This window comes from Lepus europaeus, chromosome 13 (assembly GCF_033115175.1).
Source record: "Lepus europaeus isolate LE1 chromosome 13, mLepTim1.pri, whole genome shotgun sequence".
In the NCBI taxonomy this organism is placed as follows: Eukaryota; Metazoa; Chordata; class Mammalia; order Lagomorpha; family Leporidae; genus Lepus; species Lepus europaeus.
Genome location: NC_084839.1, coordinates 873,891 through 888,486, shown reverse-complemented (window position 1 = coordinate 888,486; position 14,596 = coordinate 873,891). Strand labels below are relative to the sequence as shown.

The window sequence follows — 14,596 nt, the reverse complement described above, 5'->3', positions numbered from 1 at the left end:
GCTGACACAGCTGGGGCTGTGTCGCTGCGCCCCAAAGCCATTGGCATCGCACCGACTGAATGCCCTTTCTGTATCCACAGCCTTTCAGGATGCCCGATTGCTGCAGCAGAGAAACTGGCAAAGGCCCAAGAAAAACACCAGAGCTGTGACGTCTCCAAATCCAACCAGGCCTCCGACCGAGTCCTAAGGTACCCAGCCGAGCTCTCTTCCTGAGCTTCATGTGCAGTGCACCACAGACACAGGCCTGGGCACGGGCATGAGCTGTGGCTACAGTCCACCCAAACACACCAGGGCACGGGCGCACGTGGTCAGGGGGAGGCCCTTTGTGCGGCTGTGCTAGGTGTCAGACTCCGTCCTACCCCAACCTCAACCTGTGCGAGAATGAGAAGGTCACTGCACCCCCCTGGCCTCTGTTGGCCTAGGTGACTTTATTTCTAATATTTGATTTATTTTTTTGACAGGCAGAGTGAGACACAGAGAGAGAGAGAGCGACAGAGAGAAAGGTCTTCCTTTTTCCATTGGTTCACCCCCCCAATGGCCGCTACGGCCGGCGCGTTGCGCCAATCCAAAGCCAGGAACCAGCTGCTTCCTCCTGCTTTCCCATCCGGGTGCAGGGCCCAAGGACTTGGCCATCCTCCACTGCACTCCCGGGCCACAGCAGAGAGCTGGCCTGGAAGAGGAGCAATCGGGACAGAATCCGGCGCCCCAACCAGGACTAGAACCTGGGGTGCCAGTGCCGCAGGCAGAGGATTAGCCTAGTGAGCCGCGGCACCGGCCTGATTTATTTTTCTTTATTTGAAATCAGAGAGAATCAGAGAGGTCTTGTATCCATTGATCCACTGTAAATGCCTGCAACAGCTGGGGTGGGACCGAGCCCAAGCCAGGAGCATGGACCTCCATCCAGGTCTTCTGTGTGGGTGTCAGGGACCCAGGTACTTGAGCTGGGTCGTGACCTGTGGCCTGGGATGGAAGCCAGGACTCAATTCCTGCACTCTGATGGACAAGAGGGTGTCCCACTCAGTGTCTGGATTGCTACACCAAAATCTCACCTGGTGGGGACTTTTCAATAAGAGAATTGAACAAAATTGTTTCTGGTTTTCCTTCTGGCCCTGGTATTTCATGATTCCATGGATGCTGCATAAAAAGGAGGCTTTGAAAATTAATGAGATGCCCAAAGTAAGCTTAGCTCCCTGTGGAGGGGCCACGTGGCAGCAGCCCACAGGAGGGTGCTAACGCTGTGGCGGCCGGGAGCTGAGGCCAGCACCCAGGGCCTCCGTGAGCTCTGCAGGAAGTGCCAGCTCCTTTTACCCTGGATGCTGGAGCTGTGAGGAGGCGTCATCACCACCATTTGACAAGCCAGAGCACCCAGATGCGGAAACCCAGAGGAGGGTCTTGCTGAGCTCACCTTTGGGGAGGGTGATACTCGGATGCGAGGAGGAGGAGGAAAACGCACCCCATCCCCTGGTCTTCCGCTCTGGCCCCTTCCCTCAGCCCCTGTCCAGGTGAAAGCTGTGTCAGTCATCACACGGTCCACCTCGCTCCTGTCTCTGCAGAAATGGGAATTGTCCTCCACACATCTGTGCTGTCCTGCTGGGTGCCTGTACCTCCAGCACCGAGGCTGCTCCCCACTCGCACGGTTAGAGAGGAGCAGTAACTAACATGTCCCCAGGGAGTAGCATTTGACTTCGGCCAGATGATTTCTTTCAGATAAAGCTCATGGAGCAATCCACCAGGCGTGCAGCGTGAGTCTCTCTGACTCTGCTGTGTTTATTTCACGGCATTCTTAAAGCATTTTTACTCACCCTTCATGAAAAAAAGTTAAAATAATTTTAGAAAATCAGCAATATTTGATTAAGACAAAATAAGAAAATAAAAGCCATACATGTTCCTGCCATTGAGAGAGAATCCCTAAATAAATGTTGGCTTGTGTGCCTCTAGATTTTTCTATGGGTGGGTCTGACCAGTGTACATTATGGCCAATGTGCTGCCTGTCTTACAGTTTCCCCTTCACAATCTCTCACCCATTTTACAGATGATAACACTGAATAGTGCGCAAATAACAGGGCCTTCTCCCTCTCCATCCCCCAACCCACAGTCAGTTATATCAGCATAAAATTCACTGCCATCATCCCTCACCTGAGCCCCTCAGAAGGAACCCCTCTGGGTCTCGTGTGATTCGGAAAGGGATGGTTACTGACAAAGGAAGTTCTGCAGAGTGGGAGGGAACTCTGTTGCCAGGGGTTTTATAAAGTCTCCTCAGCCTACTTTACCCAGAGCCTAGGAGGCTGAGCCCTCCCTGGAGTCCCCAGGTGCCGTGCAGGCACTGAGCCTGGTTGTGGCCCAGTGGTCCCCGGCTTCCCGAAGCAGAGGAGACGTGTGTGACTGCAGATACCACCCTGTGCACACACAAGTCCCCATCCTACCCCCACGCCTGACGCAGCCCTTTTCACATGGCTTAGCTTAGCGTGCTCCACTGTGCTGAGGCAGTGCGGGCTGCGTCAGCCTCCAGCCAGAGAGGAGACTGTGGCAGCGATGGCGCATCAGCCTTCTGCAGGTACCGCAGGCTGCTGGGGAGCCAGGGTGCACCCCGCTCCAGCTGCTCGGAGCCAACTGGGCAGTGACGCCTGGTCGGCCGCCGCCAGGGCGGGTGCTGCAAGCAGTATGGAGCCTCTCCTGGAGGGCGCTTGTACATTCTGCCCCTGCAGAGGCCGCACCTAAGTGCCAGGTGCGGACACCCAGAGGACAGGGTCTGTCCCCACAGTGTCCCCACGCAGGGCTACCCCCTCAGTAGGTGAGGAAAGAGGCAGGAAGGAAGGAAAGAAAAAAAAAACTTCAGTCACTTAACTAGTAAAGGAAAAAAACAAAACAAAAAACACCAGCTCTTTAAATAAATTGTCGACAGGAAGCTGAGTGCTGCGCTGTGCTCACTTCACATGCCCAGGCCACACCTCCCTTCCCGCCTCCCTCTGGCAGAGCCCTGCCTTCCATCCGAGCCTCTCCTGCTTCCCCCGATCCTAATCTGTCCCAGGCATGGGGAGGCTGCTTCTGCAGGCCCAATCCCTTCCTGCTGCCCCAGGACACCCTTAGCTTGCTCTCCTCTCTGCTTTAGATGCCAAAGTTCCTTTGCCTGTAGTGCTTGGCCACCCACATCCAATATTAAAATCACTGTATGTCCATCAAAACTAAAGCCAATTGAGAAAGAGACCCCATTCTGCAAAGCCAGCCTCCCTGTGCTCTCTCCCTGTAAGGCCCACCTGAGCCCCGTAGCCTCAGGGACCCTCTCCTCTGTGAAGGACCTTGCCCCTTGCTGCCTGGGGAGCACCTAAAGCACAGTAGACAGCCTTCTGTCACTTTAGCTCATGGATTTGACGAGCAGTAAATAAGCTAAATTGGCAAAGTTAACATAAACATGCTGGATATGTAACCACTACTGTGTTTTCATACAGCTAGCTATGCTATTAATAACCCAATTATCAAAACTTTGTAACTGCCCCCCAAAACAGTAAAACTTGCATGAAATATTCAGAGAAGAAATAGATTAGGTACATGAATGAATGCTAAGTCCCAAATGATTATAACAAAAACATCTAAAGATTAGATAATTGCTAAATCATATGATATTCCTTGATTTTAATATTGTGCAGCCATTAAAAATTGTTTTTAAAGCCTAAGCAACAGAAAAGAAAATTAGAAACTATGAACAATAAAGATCAAAATATGTAAAAGTGTGAATCCTATTTAAATAAATATAAAATGCATTAAAGGAACAAAAAAATACCAAAACCTTGACACTTTATGTCTCTGAAAGAATATAGATGATTTTTTTCTTTTTATAGTTTTTAAAATAGCTCTTCAGTGAGTCCTGTCCTAGTGCCTTCGTAACCATTGGAGACCAGTGCGTTAGCCCTCTTACCTCGGGCACGTGCAGATGACCCGCACATCCAGAGGGGCACAGGCTCTCGAAGAGGAAGACTGCAGAGAAAGTGCCTTCCCTCAGACACACCAGCAAATTCAGTTAGGGAAGGAAAAACCAAAACCTTAGATTAGTGCCCACAGGAAGAACCCGTCGGGATCACGGTACACAGATCTATTGTCAAAGAGCGTTTTCCACCCCCACGCTACTCTTCTTACGTGTAAGTGTTAAAATTTCATACGTCTGCTAGAATTTCACACCTGTGCTTGAGGTACCAGCAATATTTGCAGATTGGACACTAGTAATCAGGTTATGAGATCTTCTTCAAAATCATTGTCTTCTACAGATCGACTGTGAACTAACACTAATACCTACACTAAAAACTCAGCCTTCATCAAATCTTTGAATATGTTTTACATAATCTAGAAAGACCAAGAATCACTGGGAAACTCTGTGTCCCTAGAATTCAGTATTCAAGAATGGTGATGTGAAAATATCTATAAGTATTTTTAAAGATTTGTTATCTTGAGAAAAGTACAAGATTATAGAATCCATGTTTATGTCTATCTGTCTGTAAGTTGTGTAAAGAATATAACAGAACACTCTGCAAAATTATTTCAAATCAAGCCTATGAACTCCACTTACTAGAACGATTATGGGCAGGCGTTTAGCTCAGCGGCTTAACTGCTACTTGGGATGGCTGCACCCTAATTGGAGTGCCTGGGATCAAGTCCCATGTCCCTCTGATCCAGCTTCCTGCCACCGTGCACCCTGGGAGGCAGTCAGCAGGTGACGGCTCAAATACTCAACTTCCTGCCACCCTCATGGGAGACCCAGATGGAGCTCCTGGGTCCTGGCTTTGGCCTGGCCCAGCCCTGGCTGTTGCAGGCAGTTGGGGAGTGGACCAGCAGATGGAAGATCTTTCTGTCTCAACTTTCCCTGTATCTCTGGCATTCAAATAAAACAAAAACAGATAAATAAAATTAATAGGTAAGTTGGTTGATGGGCATGAATACACAAAGCAGTATTGAATATCTGTCAATAGGTAACAATTGAATGCTCTTCCGTTTAACTGTGTTGTTTTAAAGTCTGAAACAAAATACCTGCTAAGTAAAAATATCGAGAGTATATTCTGATTTCGACAAAGCGTATTAGCAGCTGTTCCAGTTCACTGTCCAGCTGAATACTCACTGATCCTGTCTAATCTCCATCTCCATCTCCTTCCCTAACCACCCCTGTTTCTTTATTTCCTCTTAGTTGTGTAAGGGAGAGTTCTGACTGGCTCCTATTGCATTTGTGTGTGATTCTGCTCCCAGCAGCCAATGCAAAGAAGCACGGGGGTCTGCAGTCACACCTCCAGAACCTTTCAGAAGAAAAAAAGACGTCTGAATATTTTATTTCTTGTTCTTTTTATTGACAGACAATTTATTTCATGGCATATAATGGGCAGATTCTCAGTCTGCACAAAAACTGTGCTTTTGGTGGTGTTTCTGACCCTCGGTGCATCTGAGAATCAGATGCCTTGTGGCGCTGAGAGCAGGTCAGCAGCTGTGTTGTCGTGTTCCCTTCCAGGCCCATGTGCTTCGTAAAGCAGCTGGAGATCCCCCAGTACGGCTACAGAAACAATGTGCCCACCACCACGCCGCGCTCCAACCTGGCCAAGGAGCTGGAGAAATATTCCAAGACTTCGTTTGAATACAACAGTTACGACAACCATACTTATGGCAAGAGAGCCATAGCTCCCAAGGTGCAAACCAGGGATTTGTCCCCCAAAGGATATGACGATGGTAGGAGGTGCACACTCTTATACATGAGAGACCATTGCCATTGCTGATGTTGTTGTTGTGTATATCCATGTCCTGCACAGTGCTCCCGCGGTGTGTTCCCGGCACCGCCCCTGGCAGGTCCCGGGAAGGGGCCGTGGTCTCCCTCAGCAGTTCCAAAGCAGTGTGTTGGGGCCGTGGCTGGACATGCAGAAGGAAGCCGTGGACGCGTTCCTAGGCCAGCGTCTGTCTAATGAATGTCTTTTAATAGATGGCCCCAGAGAGGCAGCGCAGCGAGACCCAGCGGCCCAGTCCCACCGGTCTTGGCCTTGTGGAACAGCTCTGTTTCAGTCCTGGATGCGGCTTAGCCCCTCTGGGGAGATTTGGCCTGAGGTTCTTAGACCCAGGCTGCCCCAGGTCGACTCAGTCGGAACCACAGGGGCATCCCTGTGCCATGGCATTTCTGACGTGCAAGCACAGGTGACCACTTCCATGTCACCAACCTCCTTAGGGCTGGCCAAGGACCTTGAGTTCTTGTCTGGCAGGGGCAGTGGAGTGGGAGGCAAGCAGTGGTCGTGGCTGCCAGTCATGAAGCAGACTAACCAGTGTAGAGCTTGCCGCGTGTGAACACGCACCATGTGCCCCGGAGAGGGTCGTTTATGGTTCCTGGGCGGCTCTCAGCAGCCAGGACTCGAAGTTCTTGGTCAGGGTGATTTAAAAGTCTTGTCTGTGTGCCCTCCTGCAGAGAGAAGGGGCAGGTCGCTCAAGACTTTCCAGCTTCTTAATTAAAATCACCACTCATACACCAAAAATGCTTACATTGGATGCATGGGAAATTCTGAGATGTTATTACAATTCAGTACAAGTTGTAGCACATATCTCTAAGCTGTGCTATTTCTTAATAACAGTTCATTTGTTTACTGAACGGGATTTAACATTTCTTGGACATATTCTATATTCATTCTCCTTATTTATCAGTTCCTAATATTAAGAAACATACATACAAGTAGAAGACAGGAGCAATTGTAAAGTATAATAATCATTATTTGGGGTTTGTTCTACTGTTTGTGCAGTAATAAGAACTCGCCATTTTCAGGTTCTGTTATTTCAGAAATGCCCATGAAGGATCAGAAGACGTTAACTCCACATAACTGAGATTCTGTTCATGTGATTTCCAGGTCATTGACATTTTGTGATGGTTTGGTAAACTACTTCATTAGATGGCCATTGTACATCTGTTTTGAGGTGGTGGTTCAATGTGGCCTAATGTGGCCCAGTGCTCTGTGCGGCCTAATGTGGCCCAGTGCTCTGTGCGGCCTAATGTGGCCCAGTGCTCTGTACGGCCTAATGTGGCCCAGTGCTCCGTGCGGCCTAATGTGGCCCAGTGCTCCATGCGGCCTAATGTGGCCCAGTGCTCTGTGCGGTCTAATGTGGCCCAGTGCTCTGTGCGGCCTAATGTGGCCCAGTGCTCTGTGCGGCCTAATGTGGCCCAGTGCTCCATGCGGCCTAATGTGGCCCAGTGCTCTGTGCGGTCTAATGTGGCCCAGTGCTCTGTGCGGCCTAATGTGGCCCAGTGTTCCATGTGGCCTAATGTGGCCCAGTGCTCCATGTGGCCTAATGTGGCCAATGTTCCATGTGGCCTAATGTGGCCCAGTGCTCTGTGCGGCCTAATGTGGCCCAGTGCTCCGTGCGGCCTAATGTGGCCCAGTGCTCTGTGCGGCCTAATGTGGCCCAGTGCTCCATGTGGCCTAATGTGGCCCAGTGCTCTGTGCGGCCTAATGTGGCCCAGTGCTCTGTGCGGCCTAATGTGGCCCAGTGCTCTGTGCGGCCTAATGTGGCCCAGTGCTCTGTGTGGCCTAATGTGGCCCAGTACTCCATGTGGCCTAATGTGGCCCAGTGCTCCATGCGACCTAATGTGGCCAATGTTCCATGTGGCCTAATGTGGCCCAGTGCTCCATGTGGCCTAATGTGGCCCAGTGCTATGTGCAGCCTAATGTGGCCCAGTGCTATGTGCAGCCTAATGTGGCCCAGTGTTCCATGTGGCCTAATGTGGCCCAGTGCTCCATGTGGCCTAATGTGGCCCAGTGCTCCATGTGGCCTAATGTGGCCCAGTGCTCCATGCGACCTAATGTGGCCAATGTTCCATGTGGCGTAATGTGGCCCAGTGCTCCATGTGGCCTAATGTGGCCCAGTGCTCCATGTGGCCTAATGTGGCCCAGTGCTATGTGCAGCCTAATGTGGCCCAGTGCTCTGTGCGGCCTAATGTGGCCAATGTTCCATGTGGCCTAATGTGGCCCAGTGCTCCGTGCGGCCTAATGTGGCCCAGTGCTCCATGTGGCCTAATGTGGCCCAGTGCTCTGTGCGGCCTAATGTGGCCCAGTGCTCTGTGCGGCCTAATGTGGCCCAGTGCTCCATGCGGCCTAATGTGGCCCAGTGCTCCGTGCGGCCTAATGTGGCCCAGTGCTCCGTGCGGCCTAATGTGGCCCAGTGCTCCGTGCGGCCTAATGTGGCCCAGTGCTCTGTGCGGCCTAATGTGGCCCAGTGCTCCATGTGGCCTAATGTGGCCCAGTGCTCTGTGCGGCCTAATGTGACCCAGTGTTCCATGTGGCCTAATGTGGCCAATGTTCCATGTGGCCTAATGTGGCCCAGTGCTCTGTGCGGCCTAATGTGGCCCAGTGCTCTGTGCGGCCTAATGTGGCCCAGTGCTCCATGTGGCCTAATGTGGCCCAGTGCTCCATGTGGCCTAATGTGGCCCAGTGCTCCATGGGGCCTAATTCCACTGACCTCACTGTTGCCCCCTACACCTGCTCAGGGTGAGGGATGCAACTGGGAGAGGCTGGGGTCTTTGAGCACATGTCCAGTGCCCTTCCCTTGGTGGACCAGAAGCCAGGCCACCCCTTGCAGGCTGTGTGACCCTGGACAGACTGACCTTCCCGGCCCAGCCTCAGGAGCAGGAGCCCAAACCACTGACCTCACGGGCTGCTGTGAAGTCCGTAGGCCACAGTGGTGTGCGCTGGGCCAGCTGTAAAGAGACCAAGGAATGCACGGTAGCTGCTGGCGTCCGTTCTCCTGAGCTCAGGAGACGCAGCAGTGCAGGCTGGCCATCCTTCCACTGACGCTTGAGAAAGTCAGAGTTTGAGCGGCTAGGTCCACAGGAAGGCGAGGTGACATGAAACACAGCTGAGAAGACGAGTTGACAGACTCCGTGTCCATAGACTGACCCAGCAGATTCCAGCGGCACGCAGGGGAGTGTCCATGAGGACGTTGTGTCCATGAGCCTGGGCCAGGCTGTCGCGTATCCGTCCTGTACCTGGGCACCAGCTGGTAGATGCTGAGCGATGGCATCTTCTCCCAGCTTTGCTCGGGTGTCCAGAGAATCAAGTCGTCCCTCATTAAGTAGAGCAGAGCAGTGAGCCTGTTGTAGGGGACAGAGTAGTCGTGATGGAAAGTGCAAGGCCTTGGACCTGCACAGGAGCAGCCAAGAAGGAGGACACTCTGCCCAGTCTTGGGGTGCCATCCCGGGAATCACACTGGGATGGAAACCTTTATCAGCCACCAGCAGCCTCCCAGGCACCACAGCAGCTGCTCATTCTCTGTGTGCCTCCTTCTCTAGCTGCCTGTCTGTGCATCAGTCTGTGCGTCTGGGACTCTCTTCTGTCCCTCTGGATAGTAAGAATCAAAGAATGGATGAGAAATGAACACCAGATAGTGAGACACATACATACCAAACACCGGGAAATCAGGTCCATTCTGTCTGCAAGAATTAGCATGAGCTTTACCAGAGTAAAGATGTCAGACGTGATCTTGAAGTTGTGTGAAGGCAGGTGTATCCGTGTGCTGGTCAGGGAAGCCGGGAGCCAGGAGGCTGGACTCGAGCTTTGTGAGGGAGAGAAGGAAGGGCTTCCCATCATGTCCACACAGAGGAGCTGGGGGCCTCCTGTGGGAAGCAGAATCCATGAGGGCTGACAAGGAGGGGAAGGAACACGGCATCCCCTGGCTCGAGGACCCTGCCCACTTCCAGGACCCAGGCCTGCAGGTCCCCTGGGCTGGCCTTCGTATTTCTGAATTGCTGGCGGGGAAACTGAAGTTGGAAGTGTGGTCTGTGGCTTGTGGACTCTGCAGTCCGAATGCCTGTAAGTGAAGTGTTCCTGGCACATAAGCAGCCCCTCTCAGCAGGTCAGAGCTGCCCCGGCTGGTCTCAGTGGTCCCAGCAGTGACCACATTCCCAGCTGACACACTAGGAGGACCTCTGAAGGCAATGCTGCCTGCCCTTGTCCAGGCCATGTCTGCCTGCACCTCCCAGTAGTAAGCCATCGCCCCAGAGTTTGCCGACCAGAGGCACCTCCTGCACCAAGGTCTCTGACAAGTGGCTGCTCCTGGTGGCCCTTCCACATGCTGCATGGATGCTCCATGCAGGGTGTGACCCACACTCTGCATTTCATCTCCAGCTAATCTTGTGGGAAAACGCCTGGTCTGTGCACCTCTGTAAGCTCCTGGTGGGCAAGCAGCTTTGTCCTCTCTCACCCAGACCTGCGATGCCGGCTGGGCCCTTGGTAGCTGTGAGGAGCCTTCTCACTGACTGCCTGGCTTCAGGTACTGGGAGCAGTGACTTGTGCGTATCTAACAGGGTGTTCTTACAAGAAAGCACCTGTTTTTCAAGTCATATTCTGCATCCATATTTTAACTTGGTGGTGGTGAAGCTATGTGAAAACAATAAGAGCCTGTGCTGTGGGTTGTGATGAGGGAGTCAATGGAATTAGGACTAGAGGTGATCAGGTCCCAGCTGTTGGAAGACTCTTCATGATGCGCCTCTTGCTTGTATCTATTTTGCCTGGGTTTCATGGAAATGCAGGATTGCACACACATTTCCTACAGGGAAATTCTAACACATAAGGACATGATCCTCTCCAAGAGAAGGAGACATACACATCACAGGAGGAGCAGGCTGATAAAAAGGTTCTGGGTAGAAGGTTCTGTTTGTGGCTTGGAGCACAGTGGGTCCCACAGAGCCCTCTGCTTCCCCCCTTCTGCGATGCAGGGCAGAGGACCTGCTGGGCTGCTCAGGCTGTTGGTCCATAGTGGCCCTAAGAGTGAACTGGATGCACTTCCCATAACACTGAGATCTGCTGAGTGCTTGCCATTAGCCATCCTTGTCTACTGATTGGCGCTAAGCAACTTCACTAGAATTAGCTTTGTTCGCTAAAGGAGACAGGAAGTGCATTCTGTCCCTGTGAAGCCACTCTCACCTGACAAGTCAGCACTCCATCCCCAGTCATGGGGGAGGAAGGAGGAGGCAGCCCTGTGCCCCCGGTGCCCGCTGCTCTGCAGCACCCCCTGGTGTTGGTGCAGTGACCCACAGCAAGGCTAAATGTCTGGAATGATATTGACACTAAGGGCTCATCTCCCTTGACGGCCTACCCATCCTGAGCGACTTAGAGTGCGGACAGCAGGCACTCCTGGTTTTGTTTTGGAAAACACTTAGTAAGAGGATACATGAAGTAAGTAAATGCCAAAGCACGTGGAGGGATCCTTGGCAGCCCTGCCACCTGCTGGGTTCTGCACTCTGCACTCAGCCTATTCCAGACATGGCACCTTGTGAGTTCAACATGTGGGTGGTTTAAACCAGCCCGAGGAAGAGAAGAGGAGAAACTGCAGTCTTGTTAGGTTCCTTTCAGTGAATTCTGGGCACAGAGAGGTGGCCTGCCTCACAGACCCAGTTCCCGGGCACCTCGGGCCGTCCATGCCTGACTGCAGCCCAGGCACTTCTGTGTAGACCTCAGACTTCGGGAGCCTCATTTCCCCATCTGTGAGGTGGAGCCCTGTGAGCCCAGTGGGCAGGGCCTTGCTCGCTCCTCACACTTCCTGTTGCCCACCATGCTGGGCGGAACTGGCGTCTGCCTCACCGCCCGCCTGTGGTAGCTCCTTGCCGACACTGCTCCTTGTGCTTTTTCCCAGAGATTGCAAAGCAAAACTCATTTATCTTAGTGATACAAACACTTCCTTTGTTTTGCCCTGAATCAGTGGCAGCCCCCATCCCTTAAGAAAAAGACCTCTCACACTAAGCACGACGCCATTTCCTTGCTATTTTTGCATTCCTTGTTTTCAATAAGGTTTTAAAAGGTGGAGATCACAGACTTTGGACCACACCCAGGTGACCAGCTGCAGTCAGAGGGTCTGTGCAGCTCCTGGTGCCCACTGGGCAGACCTTGGGCCCTTCCTGGGCCCTGGCAAGGTCTGTGCTCAGACCAGCAGCCATGGCCCGCCTGGACCCTGCAGTCGCCACTTAGCGCAGGCCCAGTCACAGCGCTGGGGAGGAAGGCAGGCAGCCACGTCACGGGCCGTGGGAACTGTTCCTGTGGCTCAGTGGCATGGGGGCCATCACAGGATGTCACACTGGGTGCAGGTTGCTCGGGTACTGTGTGGGTTGCGTGCACCTGAACTTAGCCCTGGAGCACACAGCAGAACCTGGGTGTGACCTGGTATTTGCAGCTTTTGGCAGGGGCTGGGACCAGACAGGGTGGCTGTCTCTGGCCCTGGGCTCCTCTGGCGCGTCCTGAGCGTGTGCCTGGTCTTTATGTCTTGAGAGTGCCAAGATGGAAACCCACAGCCATGGCTGACTGGGTCCTCCCTTCAGGTTGAATGCGGTGCTTTGGGGTAGCTTCTCAACATAGCTCCTGCTGCCCTCGTCAGCAATGTGTGGGGTAGCCGTTTCATTTCCTTCTTCCTCTCTTTGGGAGGAAGTCAGGCACCAGATCCAGAGCTGCCAGTGTCACAGCGTAGGAACCCTGCCCTCCCAGCAGGAGATGTGGCTGAGGCTCCAGCAGCACCACCCACTTGGAGCTTTGCCCATGAAGACCAGGGCAGCCCAAGCACAGGCAGACCTAGGCCACGTTTGTCTTGGCACAGCTGCCCATCCCATCAGCACCTTCTCCTGGCATGGGAAGGGGGCTGGGCTGCTCTGGAAAGAAGGTGCTGACTGAATGGAGTGACTGGCGTAGGGCGAGGCCTGGGAGAGAAGGCCTGTGCCCCAGGCTCTCCTCTGCGTCACTCTCCCCACTGGGTTCAGGGTGAAATACCTGGCCCCTGAGCAAACACCTGAGCTGCAGTCCTGACTGACAGTGATGATCCTGGGGCAGAAGGGCCCATCCTCAGCAGCCAGCCACCCAAACACCAGTCTGCGTGCTAGAGGGAACTGGAAACAGTTCTTGGAAACGGTCCCTAGAGGGAACTGAAAACAGCTCTTAGAAACGGCCCCTAGAGGGAACTGGAAACAGTTCTGAGGAAGGTCCTGGCTCCTGAGGGCCGGTGAGCTGTGTGGGGTGCTGCTCAGGGAGGACCGAGAACACAGCGAGTGGCTCCGGCCAGGTGGGCAAGGGCCTGTCGCTCCAGCGGGGTGGCCGCTGCCCGGCTTGCCTGTGCCTGCAGGAGTGGGGCTTGTGTTGGAATTACAGGACAGTGGAAGCGGGAGTTGTCTGGGCTGTGTGCCGGCCACAAGTCCACACCCCACAGCCCATGGTGCCCGCAGGCCTAGCACTGGCTCCCAGGCACCCTGAGAATCTGGGTCACCCGCGTGGGGACACTGACTTCCACTTGGCCACTGCACCCCTCCCAGCTGGGGAGCACTGCACAGGCTGCTTCCTGGGGCTGTGCTCGGCCGGAGCAGCCAGCACTCCCCTGCCTGCTCACCTGCTCTCTCCGGGTGTGTGCTCTCAGTAGATGACTGGCACGCAGTGCGTGGCCAGTGTGAGAGACCCGCATGTCCTCCGGCAGGGCCAGCCCCGCCCTGCTCACCCAAACACATGCAAGGTCAAAAGGGAAAGGAGTCGGGGGCGGAGAATCCTTCCCTCTGGATAAGCCCCCTCCCAGCACTGTGTGTCTAAATGGGATGGGGGCGGAGGGGCTCTGCTGTGTGTCCGCTGTGTCCTGGGCCGGCAGTCAGCCCTGTCTGTGTCCTGCAGCCAAGCGGTACTGCAAGAACCCCAGCCCCAGCAGCAGCAGCAGCAGCAGCTACGCGCCCAGCAGTGGCAGCTTGAGTTGTGGCGGCGGCAGCAGCGCCAGCAGCACGTGCAGCAAGAGCAGCTTCGACTACACGCACGACATGGAGGCAGCACACATGGCGGCCACGGCCATCCTCAACCTGTCCACGCGCTGCCGAGAGATGCCTCAGAACCTGTCCACCAAGCCACAGGACCTGTGTGCCACGCGGGTACGCGCACCGGGGCGGGTGGGCACCACAGTGTGGCTCAGTGCAGCCCTGGAAGCAGGCCACCAGGAGGGGGCGTGCACAGGAGCAGCCGCTAGCACCATGGGCCTAGTCAGAGGAGAGCCCTTCGCGGCAGCAGCCAGCCCTGCCCCTCTGGCTCTGTGAGCAAAGGGCAGCCCGGGAGAAGGACTGCTCATTGATTCCTTAGACTCAACCTGATTGTGCTGGAGCACGCGGGCCGGAGACCCGCAAGGAGCTCCTCGCAGAGGCCACCGGGTGCCGGGAGCAAGCCGGGCGGCGCAGGCAGCAGCACCCCCTTTCCTGCAGCACCAGGGCTCGAGGCCGCCTGCGTTTGCAGTCGCTCTGTGGCTGACTCCTGAGCAGGAGACATCGAAATGGGCAGGGCTGCAAAGCGGAGGCTGGCACGAAAGAGCGCTGTGGCCGGAGTAGACAGACAGTGCCCCTCTGGGGCTTTTCCCTCCAAGTGGAACGGAGACTGAGAGAATCAGTGAGCCTTCGCCGGGGTCACGCTGTCCGAGTGTTGGTGGGTGGTGCATGGTGTGTCCGGGGTAACAGACGGTCTGGGCCTGCTGGCTCCGTGTCCCACCCTCTGCCCCAGCACAGCCTGGCCTGTTCAAGGCTTACTCAAGGAAACACCACCCCGTTTCTGTCTCTGGGGGCTAGTTGAGGACAGCCAGGGTCAGCCCCTGATCACCT

The 14,596-nt window shown here is 54.3% G+C and overlaps 1 protein-coding gene across 4 annotated transcripts in view; it reads left to right on the top strand.

The window, feature by feature from the left end:
• MYT1L (myelin transcription factor 1 like) overlaps positions 1 to 14,596 on the top strand; it is a 153,098-nt gene that overhangs the window by 62,108 nt on the left and 76,394 nt on the right. For all 4 annotated transcript variants that reach the window (XM_062210119.1, XM_062210118.1, XM_062210121.1 and 1 more), the window contains exons 8-10: positions 81 to 188; positions 5,486 to 5,700; positions 13,635 to 13,882. In XM_062210119.1, coding sequence (XP_062066103.1) covers positions 81 to 188; positions 5,486 to 5,700; positions 13,635 to 13,882 — 571 coding nt within the window. The remainder of the gene's footprint in view (positions 1 to 80; positions 189 to 5,485; positions 5,701 to 13,634; positions 13,883 to 14,596) is intronic.